Source organism: Eucalyptus grandis, chromosome 10, assembly GCF_016545825.1.
Source record: "Eucalyptus grandis isolate ANBG69807.140 chromosome 10, ASM1654582v1, whole genome shotgun sequence".
In the NCBI taxonomy this organism is placed as follows: domain Eukaryota; kingdom Viridiplantae; phylum Streptophyta; class Magnoliopsida; order Myrtales; family Myrtaceae; genus Eucalyptus; species Eucalyptus grandis.
The window spans coordinates 16,991,410-17,016,158 of NC_052621.1; the positions used below are offsets into that span (position 1 = coordinate 16,991,410).

The 24,749-nt window shown below is 38.2% G+C and overlaps 2 protein-coding genes across 2 annotated transcripts; one reads left to right on the forward strand and one right to left on the reverse strand.

Annotated features, from left to right (window-relative positions):
• Nucleotides 1-3,922: 3,922 nt before the first annotated feature.
• Nucleotides 3,923-13,039, reverse strand: LOC104422047 (general transcription and DNA repair factor IIH subunit TFB1-1). Its single transcript, XM_010034264.3, has 20 exons — nucleotides 12,659-13,039; nucleotides 11,979-12,057; nucleotides 11,628-11,689; nucleotides 11,330-11,393; nucleotides 10,518-10,644; nucleotides 10,051-10,126; nucleotides 9,829-9,924; nucleotides 9,661-9,705; nucleotides 8,777-8,833; nucleotides 8,464-8,619; nucleotides 8,261-8,326; nucleotides 7,752-7,875; nucleotides 7,486-7,542; nucleotides 7,269-7,396; nucleotides 7,009-7,185; nucleotides 6,778-6,891; nucleotides 6,601-6,678; nucleotides 6,078-6,125; nucleotides 4,689-4,757; nucleotides 3,923-4,451 (listed from the first exon to the last, which is right to left on the reverse strand). The coding sequence occupies exons 1-20, from the start codon at nucleotides 12,737-12,739 to the stop codon at nucleotides 4,365-4,367; spliced, it is 1,791 nt and encodes a 596-aa protein (XP_010032566.2). The 5' UTR covers nucleotides 12,740-13,039; the 3' UTR covers nucleotides 3,923-4,364.
• An 8,213-nt stretch (nucleotides 13,040-21,252) lies between these two features.
• On the forward strand, nucleotides 21,253-21,966 carry LOC120288726. The gene has a single exon (XM_039302848.1). It carries the CDS (start codon nucleotides 21,253-21,255, stop codon nucleotides 21,964-21,966), a length of 714 nt encoding a protein of 237 aa, XP_039158782.1.
• The last annotated feature ends 2,783 nt before the right edge of the window (nucleotides 21,967-24,749 follow it).

Here is a 24,749-nt window from a genome sequence, read left to right on the forward strand (position 1 = left end):
ACCCCTTCCTCTCCCTCGTGCGTTTTGTGTGTCCGGACGAATTTGAAATCTTAAACGCAAATTAGATGGTTTGTAAAATATTTAGGAAAAAAGTCATCAAAAAAATCCAAATAACTTTATCTCAAATTTTTTTGTAACATGAAAACTCACAAACTTACTTTTATGATTGATGGGCATTTTCATCTTTTATATTTTAAATTTTTCTTTTTTTTTCTTTTTTCTTCTCTCTTCCTTTCACTGCCCATGGCAGAGGGTCGGACTCACACTTGGGCAGCTCTCACCTAAGTCGGGTGAGAATAACTCTCGCCAACCCAGGCGATGATAGCCCTCGCTCGATCCTACAAGGGCAGCCTTCACTTGACACCGGGCAAGGGCAACACTCACTCAGGCCGAATCTTGCAAGGAATGTCCTCGCTTGATGCGGATGAGGGCCGCCCTCACCTACATCAAGTAAGGGTTGCCCTCGCCAGATCCAGCGAGGGCAACCCTTGCTCAACATCGGCAAAGGCAACCCTCACTTGAGGCTAGCTTTCTTCTGTCATGGCCGACGAAGGGAAGAGAGAAGAAGAGAGGAAAAAAATTAAATAGTAAAAGACGAAAATGCTTTATAGTTTTGGGTAAATGTGCTGTGCAAATATAAGTTGGGGGTTTTTTGTGTCAAAAAAAAATTGAGGTAAATACGCCACAGTTAGCAAAGTTTGGAATTTTTTGTATCACAAAAAAATTGAAATAAATATATCACTCTAAATAAAGTGAGGGATTTTCTATTGCTTTTCCCAAATATTTATCTAAAATTAATCGTTTCTATTACTCATAAAAATTACTTTTCTATACACAAAAATATATTGATATAAATTATTATTGACGTTGAAAATACTTTTTATTGATTGACAACCACCTTTAAAGATAAGTTTCTCGAATCATTCCTTTATCGCAATACAAGAACTCATTATTAAGAATTTTGACTCTTACTGGTTACCTTCTAAGTTTTATTCCCCAAAAACTAGTAGATTTTAATATAGGTGTCAATGAGTCAAATCGAGTCGGATTTTGATGGTATCCGACCTGAATCATTAGGGTGTGTGCACTAACCCAAACTATCCTAACTCGAAACACATTAGACTCGAAGTTAAACCTGAGTTGGGTCTAATTTTCCTGGTTTTAAGGTTTTTTTTTTTTTTTTTTTTGGCAACTCTTCTTTATCAGACAATTTTGATAAATACTTTCCAAGTGAAAGGTAATTTAACTTTTGAAGAACAGCAAATATGATTTTCTCACACAAATTGAGAATAACAATTCCTGCTAGTGCACCCAGTACACCGAGCCGATAGAATAGAGATAAGAAGGAAAATGCATCTGAGTACGCAATCATCATAGAGCAACCAAATGCTCTTTGATCAGGTATTGATATATCGAACAAAAGAAGTTATCCAAAAAGAAGGCCACATAAGTTATTAACATCATTGAATCAAAAGATTCGCAGTTATGCCCATAATTATCAATAATCAGCTAATGGTCAATAATCATTAAATCAAAAGATTGGGCACGAGATTTCACATGAGCTGTGACCTACAGAAGCAACCAAAATGTCTTCCAAAACCTCTCCTCTGCTCGGGGAATGCTCCATTAAGGACCTACTATAATCTACCAAGAAGAAAGCTCATATCCTTAGCAAAACTCATAGTCAGGTCCACAACAGCAAATAATCAGCTAATCCACCTCAGCTCTTCACGCCCGCTCTCTCCCTCTCCACCTTCTGCGCGAAAAAACTTGGTGGCAAACAATTTAGTTGAACATGCATATTACAAATATTATTAATCCAGCCTCTGGTAAACAACCACGATGAAAAATTCCTCCAATTCTTTGATCATGTTGGTTTCCGCTGATCCTCCTCATCCTCGTCATCCTGCAGATTTCCATTGATTAGTTCCCATCGAGAATCAGGTCTGGGCAAAGATCGTCAACTGAACACAAGACCACATTTCGACGAGACAAAGGTTGAGGTACCATGATAGACTTACCAGATTATCGGTCTTACCAAAATCATCAGCAAAGCTCCCTTCGCCATCATCTAGAAGACCAGAACAAAAGGTTAACATATTAATGATTGCATATGGATTCATCATAAGACCGATTATGAATATTAGGCAAAACTAACTGAACCTTAGTAAGAAATGAAGAAGACAACAATCACCAAGTCCCTGATGCGAAATATGAAGAAGTGAATTCACGGTAAAAATAAAAACATTGGTTATCAAGTACCCAAGCTCCAACTTCATCGATCATCTAGAGAAATCGATATTGAGTCCGGTTCCTTGCTTTAACTGCCAATTCTGCATTAAATTCATGATAAAAATTAAAATTAACATATCCATTAAAATATAACAAGGTATAAATATTCTACAACCATATTTTTTCACTTGAATCAAAGATTTCAATCCTCAATCAAACGTGAAAGCGGGGTGGATCGTAACCAATCTTAAGCACATATAAGAGCCTCCACTCAATGAGCTATTAAACACATCAAGCACACGACCTCCTATGTAAAATGCGGCCTCTAATGCTACAATCAAGATGGACACGGCCAAAATATCTCGAGCAATGAAAGAAATGATATGATATCTTGAAGAGTTTGCTTTCCACCAACTTAAGATATCAAATTCAGCGTTATAACATTCACTTTCTTCCTCCAAATACTTATCCAATTCAGATTTTCCTTTCAAACATTATTGTTCAGTTTGGCTAAGATACTTTGCAGTCATATAATTAGCACCAACCATGGGAGACTTCGACACACTTACTATCCTTGCACACTTTAATCTCAAGTTGTTTCAGGAGCATACACCAGTGCGGTATTGCTTAAACAAGAAGTCAAAGATGTTACTCTTATCTCATAAAGTTTATGCGTGCTTGCTTCCATAAACATCATTAATCATTATTCGACAAAAAAAAAAAAAAATCGACCAAAAAAAAAGTCATTAATCATCCACTCCGCATATGCCCACTTATGTCGTAGGTCAAGCATGCATGTAATAAACAAAGTAAGATTGATTTGGTTTATATTACCAAAATACTTAATGAATTTGGTTTTCATTCTCTTAGCCATTTCCAACAAACTTTAGTGCTCATTCTCACAACATTGTCGTATACATCCTTCACCATATCATTATTAGTGATATAAGAAGAACCCAAAACTTATAAAATCGTATCAAAGAACAACTTTAGGAAAGGAAGAAAATCATTACTAGTGAGCGACCCTTTTGCCTTGGAAAGTTCTTCAACAAAATTGCCACCTTGAAGTTCCAATGAGCTAAAAGCTTCATGAAACTTCAAAGCTACTTCTAATATCACGTTTGTTGAGTTCCAATGAGTCTTCACATCCAAAGAAATGAAAAATGAGTACGCATTCTGATTATTATTCCACACAATTGAAATAGAGATACAATTTCAGGTAGAGATGGAAATCACTAACTTGAATCCTCTACAATTGAAACCTCTACAATTGAAATGGAGAAACAATTTCCAATGTTTCGGATTGACGGTGAGATTGTTATATTAAAAAAAGAAAATGCAGAATATTTTTGGGACAAAAATTGAAGATTTCCTTTTTCAACTCTTCGTATTGACCAAAATCACACTAGATTAGATAGTACAAGCAGCCAAAAAGAAAAAGAAAAAAAACATCCTGGATATGCTAGGCTGTTAATGAGCCTATATATGCACAGGATGTTTATAATTTTACCTTTACCAAACCTTTTCTTTTGTCTGTTGGCCAAAGACAAAAACTTTCCCTAATCCAATTACTACAAAATACTATCTCAGCTCTTATAGGTCATAAACACAAACATATTGCAAGATTGCGTTATTGGAGAGATTCAATCCTCTGTAGGAATAGAAGTAACAAAATTCAATAAAGCTTCAAAGAGAGAAAAAAGCCAAAAGGCATATCTTCCGGATGTGATACTTGCTCTGCAGAAAACGAGGATTAAGAGTAGCTTACACACTATAGTAGCCCATATCAACTTAAAAGAGGGGAAAAATGAGTTGTGTGCCTCTCCTCAAATCTCTTTGATGGTTCCCTCACATTTGTGGAACTCTTATAAAACAGTAGATCAAATTAATGGCCTCAATGCCCATCTCAGCTTTTTTTTTCCTACAATAAATATAGGCACACAACAAAATTGATCTGTGACGGAGTTCATTCAATCAATGGAAATTTGGCAAAACCAGTGCACTGAGCACGGATAGTGTGGCCGTCGATCTTGTAATATCATAAAAATGGGCCATTTCTCCATCCCCAACTTCTTCCAGGGACCGCCACTAGTCTCGGCATGTAAAACTTGCACGATAAGCATAAAATTCATCTACACATATCCATTTGGTCTCTCGCTGCTCTTTGCAGATCGCTTCTGCAAGTCTGCATCATAATGTTGAAAAGCAGCATCTAAGGCCTGCATCAAATGAAGTTTCTGTTAGATCTCTCAGTCCATTTGCCACCTATGTGCCCCAAGGTACACTAGCTCTCCAGCATATCCATCAATCAGTGCATTATGTCCCTCATACTCATGGTCCAGTAAGCATTTCTGCATATTTCTGATGAAATAGCTTCTAGTGAAACCACTTAAGTCCAGCACAAAGACTAGAAAACTCACTGCAGGCACAATTGTTATCAAAAAGAAATCCCATACCTGATGCATTTGGCGAACAAGAACAGAAACATGCTGCTTGTGGTGGGCTGGCACAGATTTCTTGATCTCCTGTAATTTGAAGGAGAATAAAAAGGTTCAAAAAAGTTCTAAACAACAGCCAGGGGTTGCTAACAAAGCCATTGAAAATTTGTAATCCTAAAATGAAAGTCACAAGAGAAGCAGATTGGATGATACACCAAGCACCATTGACGTTATTGTAAATTACTTGAATGCTTTGTTGTACCAGTAAGCACTGTTGCTGTGGCTAGATAGGTGCTTCAATGATTTTAAGGATGTGGAGTTCTACCTTATGTTGTTCATCATATTATGAGTAAAAAGACAATTATAAAAAAGCAAACCCGGTAGCTTTCAGTTGATAATGGAGAACTCTTGAGGACCAAAGCAGAAGTACAGCACAGAGAGGTGAGGCAAAAAGACCAGTTCGTAAAGAGAGAATTGGTGGAAACATAGGTGGCACTTAATTTTAGGTTAAAAAAATGATTCTCTAGTGTTATATTCTTTAAAGTTTCCCTTTTGGACAATTTTTTTCTGGCTTTCACGGATATATGAAAGATCTATGGTGATTAAAAAGGTTGAGGTTAGCTGGGGCTTGGCATTCTACTTTACACTGGCCAGCCTCAGAATTGATCAGGCCTGAGTTCAGCCAGGCCCACCCACGAAGGACATCAACTTTATCCTGGCCCTACCAAGCAGGCCCAACAAGGTATGTATGCCAAACACCCTAATGGACATACCGTAGCTTTTTGGAAGCAAAAAGCAGACTCCCAGACACCTAGCTAGTCACATCCATGTGCAATGACAATAATTTTGACCAGGTATATGATAGTTTCATGTAGTAACATCACTTTACACAAGCAATGCAGAGCTTCAACAAATGCCATGAGAATTTCTCAACAAAGCCTGCTTGGATTGAGAACAAATCCATAATCTATATCAGTTGCCACCTTCAAAACAACTGCCTCAGGATGAATTCTCAACTCTTAAAAAGGCTATCTTACAGAAAAAATTGAAGAACGTGATTCTTCAAATGCCTAGAAGAAGCTGTTGCTTTCTTTTTAGCAGGAGAAAAAAAACATTTTATTAATTTGCTTCTAACATTAGATTCCTCTTTAAATTCTAATTCTCGAAGAGCAAAATCATATTAAACACTGTAAGCTTTCAACAAGAGTATAGTGTCATGAAGTTAGTTGACAAGGATTACATACAGACATGACCCTTTACAAGGCCACCAGTGGAAACAGATCAACATAAAATTAAGGATGAGAACCCTACAATACCACTTAAATGAGAAAAGGATCATATTTTTCCCACGAGGTTTTTTATTAATCAACCATGTAACAAATTCTAGGATATTAACAAGGAACATACTTCAAGCTGTGGGTATATTTGTGACATGGCATCCTTCAGTCTGTTTACCTGCACATTAGTAAATAAACAAGCAAGCAGTGATTAATCCAGTTTAATGCGAAACAAAGAAACTTCAGTTTTCCATAATTCATTGATACTCAAGTTCCTAGGCAAGTGCTGTAACTTAATCCTAATTTTCAGTTCCCCCACCTGCTTCACCAACTGAGCAATCGTTCAAAGGAAATGTCTTGGGAAAACCGGTTCCCTGTGTCCTATCTTTTTGCTTACAACAGACAAGGAGGGCCATAACTGGGTAGTCATGTAAGTTTAAAGAGAAATCTACTAATAGGGCTTGCTGTCAAACCCCGCAACTATATTAATGATACTCATAACCTCAATAGAATTAGTGTTATACCTCAGCATGTGACTTCCACACACACAAAATTACCTATCACATTTGCAGTATATTGGCTGTCAAGGGTCCTTTGTTCAACCTTTAATGAGACCCCCTAATAGTGACCAAGGAGAAATAACAAACATTTACCTTTGCATAAAGGTAAGAACTTGTAATTGGATATGATGACCAAAAGTGCCTCAATAATTCTTGTATGGACGTCCAATGCTGTCATCAAGAATAGTTGCAATGATAACTTAGACAATATGACCAAATTATTATCAGGAGACATCAAAAAGCAAAAACTTGGGTGAGTTGTCAACTTACATGAAGAAGCTGCTCCTTGGTTGTGCTTGGCAACTTGTCCAGAACACTATCCTGAGGATTCTTTCCAACGTCATATTTGGTTCTTGATATATCATGGGAAAGTGCATTGAAAACCTATACCATGCATTAAGGAAGGGAACTCATATGAGCTAGCATTGGCAAACAAATATTCAGCATACTAGTCCCACAGCTGTATGAGTGCTGAGCAATAACTTAAGAAAAGACTTTTACCTGCAGAGCATCTTTAGTCTTTACAACAGGATTAAGAAGTCCCATTTGTTTAGTCTGTGATATTGAGTCCCTCAGAGATCCGTACGCTTCTCTGGAGCTCAAATTGCACTTTTTTCCCTCTGCTGCTGGGGCTTTAACGGCAATGACTTGCTGGGAATCAAAGTAGTCTCGAGGATCCTGGATGCAAACTGACATGAAGCATCCATTTCACGGTATCTGTTTTGCAACTTAAAAGTTTTCAGAGGTAAATAATGATATACTTTTATGCAGAGTGGAGCAAGTGGCGGGCCATGAGATGCCTGAAGGTCCTCAATCTCTGTGATACGAGCAATCCTTTCCAATATCCCCTGATTGGCGGTCCCATCAGAATCCTCATTAGCGGACTCAACTATATGAATAGTAGAAAATGGAAAATATTGAGTCACGATAGAAGAACCAAAGAATTAATTTGACAGTAGAATTAGGAATTGGGCTAACCCCGTTTCAACTTGGCAAGTGCCTCTGCAACTGTCCTTGTGTCTTCCAATTCCACCTCTGCATGATCATTTAGAAAGGCATAGGTTTAACCTCACATGCCTAAGTCTAAAGATTAAAAACATTAAGAAAAGAGGAAAAACTTTATTCCAACTCAGACCTCATTTCTCATGTCTAAAATCTAAGATTAACAAAAAGCCTAGAGTTAAAACTTAAAGTGAGGTATTATTGTACATGAAAACACTAATTATTGAAAAGTTATCACCCACCTACTGTTCTTCCCTCAAGCACAACTGCAGCATGCCGATTCAGGTCGTGAGCTAAAGTCCTCCTGTAAAGCTCATACTGAGATTCAATTATATCTTTGCCACCGTCACGAAAAAGTCCATGATCCTGCATGTCCAAAACATGCAAACTGATTTGAAGTTTAGCTCCATCTTTTGTGTCGACCCTATTGTCAGCATGTCATCATCAATTAAAAACTTGAGACAGTCCTAAAGTAAGCCATGCAATGCCCTAGAGAAAAGTCAAATAGACAAAGGTAGCAGAAAATTTATACTTGCTCTTCAAGCAAGGTGATTTCTTCACACAATAGTTACTTGAAAGGCACTTCAAGATGGCTAGTGTAACAAATTTGATCCCATATAGCTAGCAATAGCAGGTCAACTGGTTCTCCAAGCAATATGGGAAAGGATTTTCAAGGAAACCAGAGTTCAGATGTACATAGTCACAAGGACACATGTGAAATTATAACCAGACTAATGCACAATCATCATACAGGCAAGTGCATGTAGTCATCTCCTTGGTCAGCTTCCATGTTTACAGTAGGATCAACCCGCCGGATCTGCAAAAAAAGCAAACTGTTAGAAAAACTCAAACATCAATGCAGACTAAACAAGAAAGAAGGAAACATGAGAGGAAATTCTCTCAAACATTCTCAAGTATAAGAGTCAGAAGCGTCTCAAATTCCAAAACAAGCACCTTCTGCCGTGCTTCCTTGGCCAATATATCATCATTCCTGAGAAAAATAGCAAGCTCTTCATCTTCAGCAGCCTCCGCAGCAGCAGCAACAGCATTTCTTGTGCTGTGAAGGTACTCTGCTTTAAAGTACTTGGTCCAGAAGTCCTTCTCCGTCATCTGAAGTACAGGAAATGATTCAAGAAACCATAGTTCAGGGTCATGTGTTGCTTTGAACAATCTAACGAACAATAAGCAAATGCTTCATCACAACGTAAGTATTTACAGGGGCGACAAGTCTGGAAAATGATGAAACAAGCAGCAACATTCCAATTACCTTTTTGGGAACATATTTCAAGAATGCTGCATGAACCGCAGGCTTCTCAGCAAAAATCTGGGGTACAAGTACACATTAGCAATTCAAAAGTAGAATGGAAATAAGTATTACTTTAATATTAGGAATGTATACATCAGGCCAATCTCCACCAAAACAATACCAACATCTTTCTGTCCTAGACAGATAAAAAAAGAGGTGCAAAGAGAGCGCATCTCATGCTAAACACACTATATACAGATACACAATACTATTAGAAATGTCTCTTCCACATTACTCAAGACTGAGCAGAAATGTCTTTTCCACACTACTCAAGACCGAGACAAAGAAGCATTCCTTTGTTCCAGTAAGCATGGGCACAAGTGTCTAAGCCACATTATTCATAACCAAAATGCATGTTTAAACTTCTCTGCATTTTACATTTTTACTGCCCATTATTTTGCATTTTATATATTAGACATTCCACCTGGTGATACTCAGATTCATGTCTGAACAAAATGGTTAAGGATTTATGATTCCCTATTAATGACTTGCATCCAAAATTCAGCTCTTAGCAAAGATTCAGTATAGTTGTGTGGCAGTGACACCAGGAAATGATCACCCTCTTTGGGAAGAAGGCAAGTATATTAAAGAGCAGCAAGGGAGTGCCCTTCCGTTACAACCTAGAAGCTAGAAAACAACTGAAAATTTGAAAAGAGACTCACTGTCAAAGAGCTCTCAGACACAATGCCAAAAGGATAAGGTGGAAAGCCAACTACCCTTTACAGCACATACAGAACTTTCCTCATTTTTAAAAGCCTGCCTATTTCTACCTTTCCAGATTACCCAAAAAATGGAATCAGAAATTAAAAAAAAAAAATATCCCCCTTTCAGAGAAGAAACAATACCTGAAGGATTACTTCTGGTGTCAAACTAAAAGTAACTTTGTTTGTCTGCAGATAAACAGGAAAGAAACACTCATAAGTTCTTGTTGCAAATAAAACTGCCACAAGTCCCGCAAAATCCAGGATAAAATTATGACAGGGGCATGTTGGTTGGAGAGATTGGTATTATACCCTGCCATCTGTTGCTGGTTTAATGTCTGAAATCATGGCGCTTTTGAAGCCCACACGTTGTTTTGATTTTCTACTTGACTCTCGATCCAGCAACTTCTGCAAAAATAAAATAAGCAGCAGAAAAAACCAAATCACTACATGTAATCATATGTGTCTATATCATTTCCATTAAAAATAAAAATATATCGAGTCCAAGCAGCTTTCTATCTTCAAATTGCTCACCTTCCTTGTCGCCCAAAACTCTGCTTCTGTCAGGATCCCACCAATCACAAGTTGCTTGTGAAGTTTCTGCAACTCACTGTGATGGGTAAACTTTCATGAAATCAGGTAATTCTAAGAGATATAATGTAATATACAAACAAAAGAATTATTAGAACAGAGAAGTACAGGTTACAGAGTTGATCTGCCAAAGTAACAAACCATTTATGTGATCTAGTCAAAATAGGTATTAGGAAATGATCCTATTTTCCCCAAAAAAAATCTTTTAGGGCATAGGTCCATGATGAAAGCCATTAGAAAATAAAACCAACTAGAGAAGGCCATAATCAACATCAAGCCATTATACGGCCTGTGGATATATAACATTAACTGCTCGAACTGTTCACACCACCAAGCCAAATGGAGAATGAGTGAGTCCTTACCCTAATAATTTTAATATAACCATGGGTGGTCAGACAAGACAACTTTACCTGTTTTCTCTCAAAAGCTTGATGCGGAGCTCCAATTCAGCTGTGCTGATTTGTTCATCAGGAAGTGAGGCATCAGTCTTTCCGGAGGCAGCCGTTGGAGTCTCCCCAGATCTCCCAATGGATTTTCCTATAAGAAGCACCAAATAAAGATTTATGATAGAATGAAATTACAAATAAATTATTACTTGTAAAAGAGAATTACTCACACCAAAAGGTGATAAGGAAAAACAAAACTAACGCTATTTAATATGTGGCCATGTAACTAACTGGAACAGAGACAAAGACTTCCATCAATTGGGCCCCACAAAAAGATTTCAAAGGAAAAAAAGAAACGCACAACCTACATAAAGCATGCCTCCTTAGGGAGCAACATGAGGCATGCATTTAGCCATCTGCATTGTGTCGGAATCAAATATACTCACAATACTCGGATTCCCTTCCTCATTAAAGGCAAAAATAAAAAAGAAGTGCACTGACCTTTGATACATTAAAACACATGGCAAGAACAAAACCACAGTCATAGACAACTTGTCAGCTATGCACACCAAAGTCATAGTTTCATCCCTCCTGTGGTAGCTAAAATGAAAAATTATATAACCTGGCTTACAATACTATCGGCAAAACAAAAGGAAAAGAATACAGCGTCTAAAAATAACAGAAAGCTGTTCTCTACTGTTTGTTAAATGAAAAGAACTCCTACAACACAGTGAAAACTCCGACACTTAAATTGGAACTAGCCTCTTTGCCAATATAATAGGCTCCAGCACATTAACATGAAGGCAGAAAATGTTTGCTGTCAGAATTAGCCGTACCTACAAAATCTCTGCATGTGTGGAGATCGGGATAGCTTTCAAATTCAAATATGTAACTTCCACCCTGCAAAGAGACGGTGACTGTCATGCTTCAATTATAAAGAGCACCGAATTGTTGAGTATAATTAACAAAACACAAACTAAAGCAGCAAAATACTTGTTCCATAAGTGGAAAATTAATTAAATATAGGTAAGATAAAAACATGGTCACAATGGCCATGTTACATGTCTCCAAGCTAGATATCCTCATCTCAAGCAAAGTGACAGTAAATAACAATGGGTCATTCAGAAACTTAACTTGATCATTCGTGAGGTTGAGCCATGGTGGTTTATTTGATCCCTCCTTGGTGTTTTTATGACCTGCAACATCCAGAGTTTAGTTCGAAACATCATGACATGCTATCATCTGCATAAACTTGCACTAAGTAATGGAAATCGTGGGTACTAGTGGGTCAAAACATTTCAAATAATTGGAGAAAGTAATACAGACTGTCCTGCATTAGAAATCTTCAATACTAACAGTTCGCTTGTTAAATAATGTTCATATCATACAAAACTCAGCATTTACTTCCAAAAGCAAACCTTGCCTCTGAAGAGACTGGCCTATTAAACTTCACAAAATAACAGACCCACTCATTAAAAAAAGTACCTTTAATAAATCTAAACTCCACATCAAGATTTGACGCAGAGTTGGGATGATTAGGAGTGAAAATAAATCTGTCCCAAGCCTGCATAAAGTAAAATTTTACTATTAAAGAAGGAGCAAAATATGAATGATAAGTAGAGTTTACAAAGGCCGTAACTTTTATGCCTAAACCAAGGAAGAGACCATAGAAAACAGAAGTATTGACAATGATGGTAATCCTTTCAACTGCTTCTCCAATAACCAACCTGAAAAGCCACTTTCTTGAAGGCTCGAACTCTGTATTTCATTATCAAGCAATGTTATATTAAAGGATGACTACATTTCCAACCAATTTTGAAGCATACCATCGCAACTAACTTAATTCGAGAGCCCATTACCCACGCTGCCCTATACACGAGTCACATGATCTCACAAGCCGAACCACATCGAAAAAATGTACCGGTGAGCTGAACTAAACGCCGATCACAATGGTTTACAGAACTTCATTCCACATTAATACCCTCGCCACATTCGAAGTTTCCGAATTCAAACGGAAAAACAGAACACCATCACACTAGATTGCGCCACCACTTCAAACATAGTCACACCTGGGCCTCAGAGGTGGATCGATTCATCAAATGAAGCAGCGCACGAGGGACAAAAAGATAACCAACAAGATTACACGAACGGAGAAACGGGGGTACCATTTTGAGAACGCCAGCAGTTCCGGGGTCCTTCACCGTAGTCTTGTACTTGGCACGCTTAATCACCTGCGCGCTGGCCATCTACACCGCCCGATGGATCGATTGTTCTCGAGAATCAACACACGATCAGAGCGGCACGGCTCGTCGAGGTCGTGCTGAAGTCCTAGGGCAATCCACTCCCATAGTGCCAATGCGAGGAGAGACCCGACCGCACGGATTGCTGTGGGACGGAACGGCCGATCTAGGGTTTCTATCAGCAGTATCCGAAGGACTACCGATAGACCTCAAGGACGAAGGTATTCGTCAAGATCCTCATGAGAGGATCTCGGGAGAGGAGGAGAAGCTCGTCCAGCTCTGATTCTCTGCGTATTTGCAGAGCGCCAAGAGGTAGAAGACGGGAGCAACGGCGGTTTTATAGAGGCGACGAGGAAACGGTTGGACCGGGAGCGAGCCGGTCGATCGGTCCGGTTCTTTTGGACGAGCCGGACTTTTGTTCTTCGGTTTGATTTCGGTTCGCGTCCGGCTGGTGTTCCGAATCCCCCACGAAACATGGATGCCCTTGGAGTTCGGCGAATTTTACCATCATGCCACTGTGAGCGCTCGGTCTGCAGTTTCGGGCCCAGCGTGCCGTATGCTCCGGTCAGAATAGAATCTCTTCCTTCGGTAAATCATTCTTTTCAAATTGGTGACGAAATTTCCTTTTTACGGTCGGAGCTTTTCATCATGGCTTTTCTCAAATCAGCAAACAATCTCCTTAAGCATTTTATGCATTTCAGAATCTTCCGCGTCTTCATCTATATCCGTATTACTTTGAGAAAAATGTTTGGTTCGTCAATGTCCTCATTATTGGATGCCCATTATGAGTTGCTCCCTACCTATACCTTTAGAGCTTCTGCCCTCTTCGCAAATTTTCTTCTCTTTCTTTTCAACAAAGGACACTCTAGTTTGATGTGGTCGAGCTTTCTACACTCGAAATATATAGTTTTGCTTCCTTTAGATTCTTCCTTGCCCTTGGAGTTTCTTGTAGACTCCTTTATTGTATGAATTCTTTCCTTTGTAAATTTTTCTTTTTCTTTATCAAACATTTTACCTTTTGGGTCAAAAGTACCTTTATAAGTCATCTTTGGACAAAGCTTTCTCCACATAAGAAGCAACAACATAAAAAGCAATAACCTTTTTTTTAATTTATGTGATTTCTTCTTCATGGTTAAGTTCCATTTATAAGTCATCATTGTTCATACCTTTTTTTTTTACTTGTTCTAAAGCTCTCTCTCTCTCTAACTTTTATTCTACCTCTTTGCAAAAGTGAGAGTCAACCCAGCACATGTGATAATAGCAGCCCCACCTCCAGCTCCCTCTTTTCTATTAGATTTGTTTTAAGATTAAAAATTACATCTTTAAATTAGCGATAGAAAGGCTAGCCATCAAGATGTTGATAAAGAAAATAGAGAGGAAAAAAATAGAGAAGAAAAAAGTGAATTTTTTCTTCGTGAGAATTCTCAATCTTTTTATACCCCGATCTTGAGAAAAGATCATCGTTATTTTTCAACTTTTTTAAAAGTCTAGTTAATTCACAAAGTACCTCTACGCGAAGATGTAGCTTAGGTTTGTGTGAACTTCGACAACAAATTTCTAGTGTGTTCTTTTGATTCTATTCTTTATTATTATACTTAGCTTAGGTTTGTGTGAACTTCGACAACAAATTTCTAGCGTGTTCTTTTGATTCTATTCTTTATTATTATACTGCTTGGTGGATTGTTTGCTTGAAGTGTTTTTCTGGAATTAGCGCGTGATTTCATAACAATTGGTATCAGAGCTTGGGTTAGTTAATCAAGAACATTGAGGGTTTCTTTGGTGAAGTTCGATTGAAAGTTAATAGTATGGCAAAAGATAAAATCAGAATTGATAAATTCGATGAGTAGGATTTCAAATGGTGGAGACTCCAAATCAAGGACTATCTTTATGTATGCACCACTTGAGGGTTGGAAACCCGAGATGGCGGAAGTAGATTCGACAATAGAAGCAGGATGGAAAATTATTGATCAAAAGGCATTAGGTGCGATTTGTTTAGGGCTAACAAAAAAGATAGGGTACCACATCGCAAAAACAACAACCTGCAAAAGAAGCCATGAATATTTTAACGAATATTTATAAGAAGTCGTCCATGTCAAATTAAATATTTTTGCTGAAGAAATTGATTAATATGAAGTTATCTAACAGAGGTTCTGTGCTAGAGCATATTAATAGTTTCACGTGGATCACGGGTCAGTTGAAATCCATAGGCATAAATCTAGATATAAAGTTCCAAGCTTTATTATTTTTATGTTCCCTTCTAGAAAGCTACAATACCGTGGTGCAGGGAATTTCGAGTACCATGAAGGATGATTTGACTTTGGATGATGCTGTGGACAAAGAGATGAGAAGGAAAGTCTCAAGTGGAGATTATTTTTTGGCATTTACATCTTCAACGACACTAGCAGTGGAGAACTGTGGAAGAAGTAAAAATAGAGAAAAATTCAGCGGGCGTGATAGGTCACAATCAAAGGATAAAAGACATGTCGTAAAAGATGTGTGTTAGTTTTATCACCAAATCAAACATCGGAGGTTTCAATGTGAAGCCTACAAAAAAAAAAAAAAAGTAGCAAGATGAGGATCAATGAGCTAATGTGGGTAGGGATGAACCTTTGCTAGAAAACTTGTGTTCATCTATTGGATTTGACTTGATGACAAACAAGTGGTTTATTGATTCAAGTGCTTCTTTACATTGCATCTCGTAAAAAGACATATTTGATAATTATACTAGTGGAGATTTTAGGAAAGTAGTTGCGAAGAAACGGCCACGTGTCCAATTATTAGAAAAGGAACTGTGATTGTGAATATCTCAAGAGGTACTTTTGCGTGAAATTATGCATATTCCAAAATTAAAGAAAATCTGTTCTCAACCAATAAAATTGACCAAGAAGGCTTGATAACAACCTTTGGATGCGGAGAGTGGAAGATAACATCAATGACAAGAGTAGTAGTAAAGGGAAAGCGTACTAATACACTTTACCTTCTCAAATAGACAATATTAGTAATATGACTACAACTACAATGGCTACAGGTAATTTGTCTACTCGTTGGCATTATCGTTTAGGACATCTTGATGAAAATGGTGTAAAGCAATTACGCTCAAATAAATTACCTTCGGGTTTACAAAAAGTTGAGTTAGATTTCTGTAAGAGTTGTATTTATAGAAAATAGAAGGCAGTCAATTTTCAACTAAATGGGCAACAAAATAAAGGCCGAAAGTCAGTTTTCAACTAAATGATGTGTAGGGACTAGCTCAGGAACTCTCTTGTGGTGATTAGAGATATTTTATTACCTTCATCGATGATGCAACAAGGAAGACTTAGGTCTATGCTCTTAGAAAAAAAATCAGAAGTATTCGAGATGTTCAAAATATGGAAGACCATGGTAGAAAAAGAGATGGGTTATAATATTAAAGCTCTTAAGTGTCATCATTGAATAGGACCTGGAACCACACGCTAATCTCCAAGAGAATGAAATTCTCTCTCTACTCGAGAGCTCTCCCTACCTCCTATGGTAGCTGCCCCTAAACCCTAATTCCACCCGGCTATGTGTGTGTGTGTGTGTGTTTTTTTTTTTTCTGAAAAACCTAAAACCCAAAACCATGTATGCTTTCTTCGGTCAGTTTCATCTCGTCTTTTCCTTGGCTCGCTGATTTTGTCTCCACGCTAGCTTACGGTGAGGAATCGGTCAGTTTTCCTTCGTCTTTTCCTTGTTTCGCTGAAGATAACGACATCTTGGAGGTTTTTATCAAATGGGGTAGCTCCTTGGGATCGCTGAAGATGCCGATATGTCCATGCCCAATCTCTGTAAGTTTTCTTTTGGGGGCTGTTCTGGAGTCTTTATTAAATAGGGTTTTCTCCCGCAAAATATAGTAGACTGGCTTCACTCGAGGGTATTTCTGCAACGGAAGGAAGGCAAAAAAGGGGGTAAGGTCTGGATTTGATCTCTGGCTATCCTGGTGTTTCTTCACAGCTGCTTATTGGGAACTTTAAATGGATGAATCTGGGGAAAAAGACTGTCGCCTAGCCTTATTGTGTAAGAGGCTTGGGAATCTGAGAACAGAGGTGGATGCTCCGCCTTGGGAAAGAGTCATTTCAGCAGAGATACTAGATGAATGCAAGCGCACGGTGTTTGGGAAGTTGTATTCGGGAAGAAATATAAATTACCAGGCTTTTATTTCTACTATGACGCGGGTTTGGAAGGTTGATTCCCTGAATTTTGCGCAACGTGAATCTGATATCTTGTCCTTTACCTTTGAGTCTGAAAGGGACAAAAATAGAATATTAGTCAATAGCCCATAGTCCTTTGCGAGTAATTTACTAATACTTAAACCGTGGGAGCCAAATAAACCTACACAATGTTACAAGTTTACAAGCTGTGAATTTTGGGTTCAAGTGCACGAGCTTCCAATCGAATGGTGTAGTGAAGAGATTGTGTCTCTTGTTGCCCAACAACTAAGAGAGGTAAAGGAAGTAAAAGTGGAGAAAAAAGGTGTGGCGTTACAGAAGGTGGGGAGAGCTAGAGTTGAATTGGACCTGGAAACACCTTTAAAACCAAGTATCTTATTTAATCTGGGAGAGGAGAAGGTTTGGTTGGACTTTAAGTACGAGAGGCTACCTAGATTCTGCTATTTATGTGGAAGGGTTGGGCACTTTACAACCAATTGTGAAGAAATTCCGTATAATGTGGCAAAAATTGGAGATAGAAAGAACAAGAAGTTTGGCAATTGGCTAAAAGCAGAGGTGAAAGAAAATAGCTCTTTTTGGGAGTTATTTTATGATGAAAAGGTGGCTGAAGAAGAGGTGAAACCACAGGAGGACAACGTTATATCCTCTCATGATACTCAAATTGTTATATTTACAGGAGAGCAAACTGAAGACAAAAATTCAGAACAAACACACTCTCCAAGCAGGGCACAAATGGATGTAAACTTACCTGACATCCAAATGGAACAACAACAGGAGAAAGGAAAAGGCATCATGACTGCAGCTGAACCAGCACAGCAAGTCCAGCAAGCTGTAATCTCCTCTTCTTGGAAAAAAAAAAGTTTAAAGAAGGAAAGTAAGATTGTGAAAAGTTCACCAACAAAGAAGTTAAAGAGATATACTCCTTATCACCCTTCAGTTATTGATTTGGCCAGTCTGGATGAAGCAAATTTGCAGGATACTCTTATTAGTCTTTCAGAAGAAACTAGGGGAAGGGCTTTGGTGGCTAGCCCAAATAAACCACCGATTCACAAATGAGAGCGATTTGCTGGAATTATCAGGGGTTGGGCACACCACTGATAGTTCAGAATTTGAGAGCCATGGTGGCTCAGGAAAAGCCCAATTTAATCTTGCTTATGGAAACAAAAAACAAAAAATCAGTGGTAGATCGTCTTAAAATAAAACTGAATTTTCAAAATAGTTTTGTGGAGGAACCGCAAGGCATTGCAGGGGGGATGGCGATGTTATGGAATGAGGAAATAGAGGTGGAAGTGGAGTTTAGTTCTCAAGAAATGATAAATTTGACATGTTTTGATTATGAGGGTAACATAAAAATGCAGCTAAGTTGTATACATGCTCCAAACATATATGGGGAGAGATTACAGCTCTGGGAGAAACTGCAACAGATTGCATCTTCTAATACACTCCCATGGGCATGGGAGATTTCAATGAAATACTTTATTATTGGGAGAAAACGGGAAGAAGGATGGCATAAAGTTCTAGAATGCAGGCGTTTCAAAATTGCATCCATGACTGTTCGTTAATGGAAATTGACTATAAAGGGTGTGCATTTACCTGGTCTAATAACAGAGAAGGGGCTGATCTGGTTCAGGAGAAAATGGATAGAGTATTCTCCTCGATGGATTGGCAGGTTATGTTCCCGGAGGCTGAAGCTTTTGCCCTACCAACTGTGGGGTCCAATCATAGTCCACTCCTTGTGGTAAGTAGTGCTGAATTTGTCAAGAAACAAAGAGAGTTTAATTTCGAAACCTTTTGGGTTGAAGATGGTGAATGTAGGGAAATAGTTAAACATGCATGGCAATCTCAACCTTGCATCCAAGGAGGCTTGAGAGACAAATTACTTTCTACCAGCCAAGCATTAAAAACATGGAGCAAAAAGAAATTTCTCAATATTAATACTCGCATTACAGCCTTAAAGAAGGAGCTCCAATCCATCACAAACAGCGACCAGAGTTATCAAGCCACGAGTAGAATCAAGAGTATAAAAGAGGAGCTGGAAATTTTATGGCGCAGAGAGGAAATGTTTTGGGGTTTGAAATCATGGATCAATTGGCTTCGTTGGGGAGACAAAAATACAAAATATTTTCATGCAACAATGATCCAACGGAGAAAAAAATAGAATTAATATGCTGAAAAATGCAGAAAATCAGTGGGTCAGAGGAAAACAACAACTTCAACACCTCACCATATCTTTTTTCAAGGAGCTATACACCTCGGTAGGCCCTCGCAACTACACTCCTGTCCTAGATCAACATCCTACGTTAATTGAAAATGATATAAATGACTGTTTAGTGGTGGAAGTAACTATGTAAGAAATTCGTGCTGTTGTTTTCCAACTAGGAGCTCAGAAAGCTCCTGGTCCAAATGGTTTAAACGGACTTTTTTTATCAGCATCACTGGGACATAATCAGCCCTGACATCTTAAAGGAAGTTCGAGGCTTTTTTCTATCTGGGGTTTTGGATCCAGCCCTTAACAGAATGCATATTACTTTAATCCCAAAAGTTCCCCACCCGGAGAAACTTGATCAATATCGCCCTATCAGCTTATGCAATTTTGCTTATAAGATTATTGCAAAAATCTTGGCAAACAGACTGAAAAGATGGTTGCCTATGTTGATTTCGGAAGAGCAAAGCGCCTTCATTAGTGGAAGACAGATTCAAGACAATATTTACATTGTACAAGAGGTGTTGCATCAATTGAAAAAGAGGAAAAGGAAGAAGCACTTCCAAGCGGTGCTAAAACTTGACATGAAGAAAGCTTATGACAGGATTGAATGGGATTATCTAGAAGGTTGCTTGCTGAAAATGGATTTCTGTGCTCAATGGGTTCATTGGATAAGCAGTGTGTTACCACAGTCACATTTAATATTAAGCTTAATGGGGAACCTCTTCCTGCTTTCGCTCCCACCAGAGGCATTCAACAAGGAGATCCTCTCTCACCCTATCTATTTATTTTGGTAGCAAACAATTTATCAACTTTGATGGGAAATGCGCTACAAGAAGGAAACATCAAGGGAATCAAGCTGAATAGATTCTGCCCTACTTTAACTCATTTGTTATTTGCAGATGACTTAGTCTTTTTCTTAGACGGTTCTCTCCAGGAATGCCAAAACGTTGCAACTGTCATTAACCAATATTGTTATGCTTCAGGACAAACTGTTAACTTAAACAAATCAGGGATCTTCTTTAGTAAAGACTGTCCATCTTTATTAAAGGACAATATGAAGAGAGAACTAAGGGTACTAGAGCTAGAACGATCAGGAAAGTACTTGGGACTTCCATCTGATTGGGGAGCATTAAAGAGGTAAATGTTTGGGTGGATTCTGAATCGAATCAACATGAAATTGGAGGGCTGGAAGGAGCAACTCATATCAAAAGCTGGTAAAGAAATTCTCCGAAATCGTGATGCAAAGCGGTACCACAATATGCCATGTCAGTCTTTAAAATCCCAATGTCAATATGTAAGGCTATAGAGAAAAAAAAAATAGCAAATTTCTGGTGGAAAAATAGTGATTCAAAGGCTGGTTTGCATTGGAAACGATGGAAAATCATGAAGATGAGGAAAGATAGAGGAGGAATGGGTTTCAGAGATTTGATCACTGTTAATAAAGCCTTATTAGGGAAGCAAGCGTGGAGGATGGTTAAAAATCCGAATGCGTTATGGAGTAAACTACTGAAAGGGATGTATTTCAATCGTTCGGATCTCTGGCATGCTGATACTGGTTGTAATCCTTCATGGGGATGGAAAAGTTTACTTATTGGAAGAGAGGCTATTGCGGATTCAGTTAGATGGTCGATAGGAAATTGAGAATCTGTTAATATCATAATAGAGAAATGGCTGAAAAGAGGCTTAATAGGAGGGCCGGCAAATAGAAAATGATCCCCATTAAGTTTCGGAGCTAATCCTATCGCGGACTCAAAGGTGAAATGAACCGCTACTAAGAAATCTATTTGATGAGCAGACTACGCAGGAAATCCTTGCAATACCAATAAACGGCCCTTTTCTCAGTGATGAATTATTATGGACGGGCACAAAACATGGATCATTTACAGTCAAAAATGGTTATAACTTGCTAAGAGACACCACCACAGAAAACAGAGCAAATGAGCACCCTTCCTCTTCATATCAAACTCCAACAAAGATTATGGAATGCAATTTGGCATATGAAAACCAACCCAAAAGTGAAGTTATTTGTATGGCATGCTTGTCAAAACGCTCTACCAACCAAGGAAAATCTGTGGAAAAGAAAAATCTTACTTGATCCGCTGTGTGACCTCTGTAAAGCCAAGGTGGAAATGGCCGAACACACCCTCCTCCTCTGTCCATGGGTTGCTAGAGTATGGAATAGCCAGCAAACCAACCTACAAATTGATGCACAAGAAGTTAAACGAATTGATGACTGGCTGGACAAATTTACAAGCAAGAAACCGCACCTCCCATCTCTAGAAACAATCGGCAACCTCCTGTGGCAGGTATGGAAGGAGCGCAACAATTTTATTTTTCGAGGAACAAAACCAGAGGTCTGCAAAGTAATAGATCTAGCAAGATCTCAGCAAAACAGCTACCAAAAGTGGGGTTATGGAGAAGAACCAGCCGTAAAAACTGAAGAACCGAAGAACCCACCTACCTGGCGAGCTCCGAAGACCAGTTGCCTCAAGCTGAACATAGACGAGTCGCTGGGGGAAGAATCGACGGAGGGAGCAGTGGCCTATGTCGTCCGCAACTCCTTCGGCACTCTCTTAGATGGTTTTACGAAGACGGTATGGGCGGAATTAGTTTTACAGGTTGAAACCCTAGGGGTTCTCGAAGGCCTAAAATTTCTGAAGGAGAAAGCACTTGACGAAGTGGTAGAAACTAACAGTAAACTATTAGTCGACAACTTGAAGCACGAACTGCAAGCTAAGTCAAACGCATGTGGGGCTTTGCAGGAGTGTCACCTACTGCTTCAGCAGATGCCTCGGGTGGACTTGGCCCACTGTCCACGCTCAGCCAACTCAGTGGCGGACTAAGCCGCACGCCACCAACGAATGAAGACACTTCCCCTGAATTGGCGGGCCTCCCCTCCCTCAAGCCTTTGGGCTCTCTTATGTGTTAATGCCCCAGTAGTGGGCCTTCGCGGTTTTCCGCCTATGATATAAATAAACTCTACCTTTCGACAAAAAAAAAAAAAAAAAAAAGCTCTAAAGTATGATATTGATGGTGAATATACAAGCAAAGAATTTGCAGAATATTTGAGCCGGGAAAGCATACACGGGTTAAAGACTATTTCTAGAATTCCTCAATAAAATGGTGTAGTTGAGAGAATGAACAAGACTATTCTAGAACATGTGAGATGCATGAGGTTACACGCAGGCCTCTCGTTACACTTACGGGCTACCACAATTGATGCAGTTATTTATCTTATCAACATAAGTTCATTTAGTGAGTTGGATGGAGAAATTCCGTAAGAGCAATGGTCAGGTAAAAAGGTTAATTATTCACATGTAAAAGTGTTTGGTTGTATTATATATGCTTTGATTGCAAGAAAGGATGTGAAGAAACTTGATGCTAAGTCCCATAATGAGTTTTATCGAATATGGTGGTGATGAATATGGCTATAGGTTTTGGGATAATAAGAATAACAAAGTTATCCGCATTTGAAATGTGGCATTTTATAAAGAAAAGATGTACAAGGATCGTCAGACAGAGCATGATAAGGCAATAGAACCAGAATATGTTGAATTGGACACAATGCCTATGAAGGTGGTTACAATAGATCATAATGCATCTAAAGGAAAAGTTCAAGATGAGCCTATTATCAGTGAGGAGGCAGTTTAAGAGGACACAACAATGCGGAGCAAACTAACAACCCTAAAGTGTCCTGTCTTGAGGAGTCAAAGGTAATTTTTTATCCATCAGTTAATATTATTATAAGCCATGTCTTATATATAAATTCAGAAGAACTTGAAACTTGTGATGAGGCAAAGAAAGACAAATCTCACTTACAGTAGGAGAATGCTAAGCTCATTACTTTAGAACAAAACTTGGGAGTTCACCAAGTTGTCCATAGGTAAAAAAATGCTTTGTTAAATAAGTGGATGTATAGGATTAAGAATGAAGTAGATGGTAGTATAAGATATAAGATGAGACTTACTAGTCAAGGGCTTTTCTTAAAAAGAAGGGAGTGACTACTCTGAGATATTTTCGCCAATAGTGAAAATGACATCAATTAGAGTTCTGCTGAATATAGTTGCAGTGGAAGATCTTCATCTTAAGTAATGAGACATGAAAACAGCATTTTTACATGGTGAATTACATAAAGAATTATACATGGCACAATTTAAAGGTTTTAAAGTAAAAGGTAAAGAGCACATGGTATGTCGCTTAAAAAAAAGCTTGTATGGCTTAAAACAAGTTCCGCGATAAGGGTACCTGAAGTTTGATAGTTTAATGGAAGAAAAAGATTTGCACACTATAAGTCTAATCATTGTATTTATTTTCACCAGTATGACAATGGTGATATCATGTATATCTCTTTAAATATGGATGACATGCTGGTGGTTAGCTCCACTATGAAGAGAATCGTAAAAGTGAAAGAAGATGTTATCATTGCGGTTTACTATGAAAGACTTGAGAGAGGCTAAGAATATTTTAGGCATGAAAATCATAAATGATAGGGAAAAAAAGAAATTATGGCTGTTGTAGAAAGATTATGTGAATAATGTGTTAAAGAGACTTAATGTGGACAAGGGAAAATCGATTGCGACTCCTTTAACGAGTCACTTCAAACTTTTAAAGGATATGTGTTCTAGCACTCGAGCTTTGAAAGATGAGATGGTGATAGTTCCATATACATCAGCAATGGGAGTTTGATATATGCCATGGTGAGCATGAAACCAAGCAATGGGAGTTTGATATATGCCATGGTGAGCATGAAACCAAACATTGCACAAGTAATGAGAGTTAAGTCGACATATGTAAAACCAGAGTATAGAGCATTGGCATGCAGTGAAATGGATATTGAGATATCTAGCAAGTATGTCAAATTATTGTCTTTGTTATGATGGTATATCTATAGAGTTGCAGGGTTATGTAGATGCGGATTACTCGAATGATCGAAATAATGGTAAGAGTACCACTTGCATATCTTTATAATTGTAGGTACAGTAGTGAGTTGGGTATCTCAACTACAAAAAGTAGTGGCTTTATTAATGATAGAAGTGGAATATATGACGATCACGGAAACCTCTAAGGAAATCATGTGGTTACAAGATTATATAAATGAGCTATATCGAAAACAGTCAATCAATACACTGTGAAGTGATAGTCAAAATATAGTGCACTTGGCAAAAAATGCAGCTTATCGCTCAATGATTAAATATATCAAGAAGCGTTATCACTTTATTAACTTAGCATTGAAAGATAATGAGTTAAAAGTTACAAAAGATTGATGGTTCAAAGAATCCAACTAATATATCAATCAAAGTAATAAATAGAGAGAAGCATATTTTTTGTACTACTACCATTGATATTACTCCATGTTGCTTGATGAGAAAGTATTGTAGAGACATAAGTTTTTTAGTTACTAGTTTTTGAAAAAGATAGATGCAAAGTTGCTTGGTGCATTGAATGTATTTGTCTTCAAGTGGAGATTGTTGTGGATGAAACCAAATCTTTATTAGGGATTTTTTTGTCTTTTCTATTAGATTTGTTTTTAGGTTAAAAGTTACACATTCATATTAGCAATAGAAAGATTGGCCGTTAAGACGCTAAAAAAGAAAATAGAGAGGATAGAAAGAGAGAAAACGAAAAA

Excerpts from the sequence above, each read along its gene's own strand:
- LOC104422047 (XM_010034264.3), bottom strand. The coding sequence starts at position 12,739 with ATGGCCAGCGCGCAGGTGATTAAGCGTGCCAAGTACAAGACTACGGTG. Across the intron at positions 10,127-10,517 it reads AAGCTTTTGAGAGAAAACAG|TGAGTTGCAGAAACTTCACA; the intron begins GTAAAGTTGTCT and ends TACCCATCACAG. Across the intron at positions 6,126-6,600 it reads GTTCTTACCTTTATGCAAAG|GTAAACAGACTGAAGGATGC; the intron begins GTAAATGTTTGT and ends ACTAATGTGCAG.
- LOC120288726 (XM_039302848.1), top strand. The coding sequence starts at position 21,253 with ATGGCCGAACACACCCTCCTCCTCTGTCCATGGGTTGCTAGAGTATGG.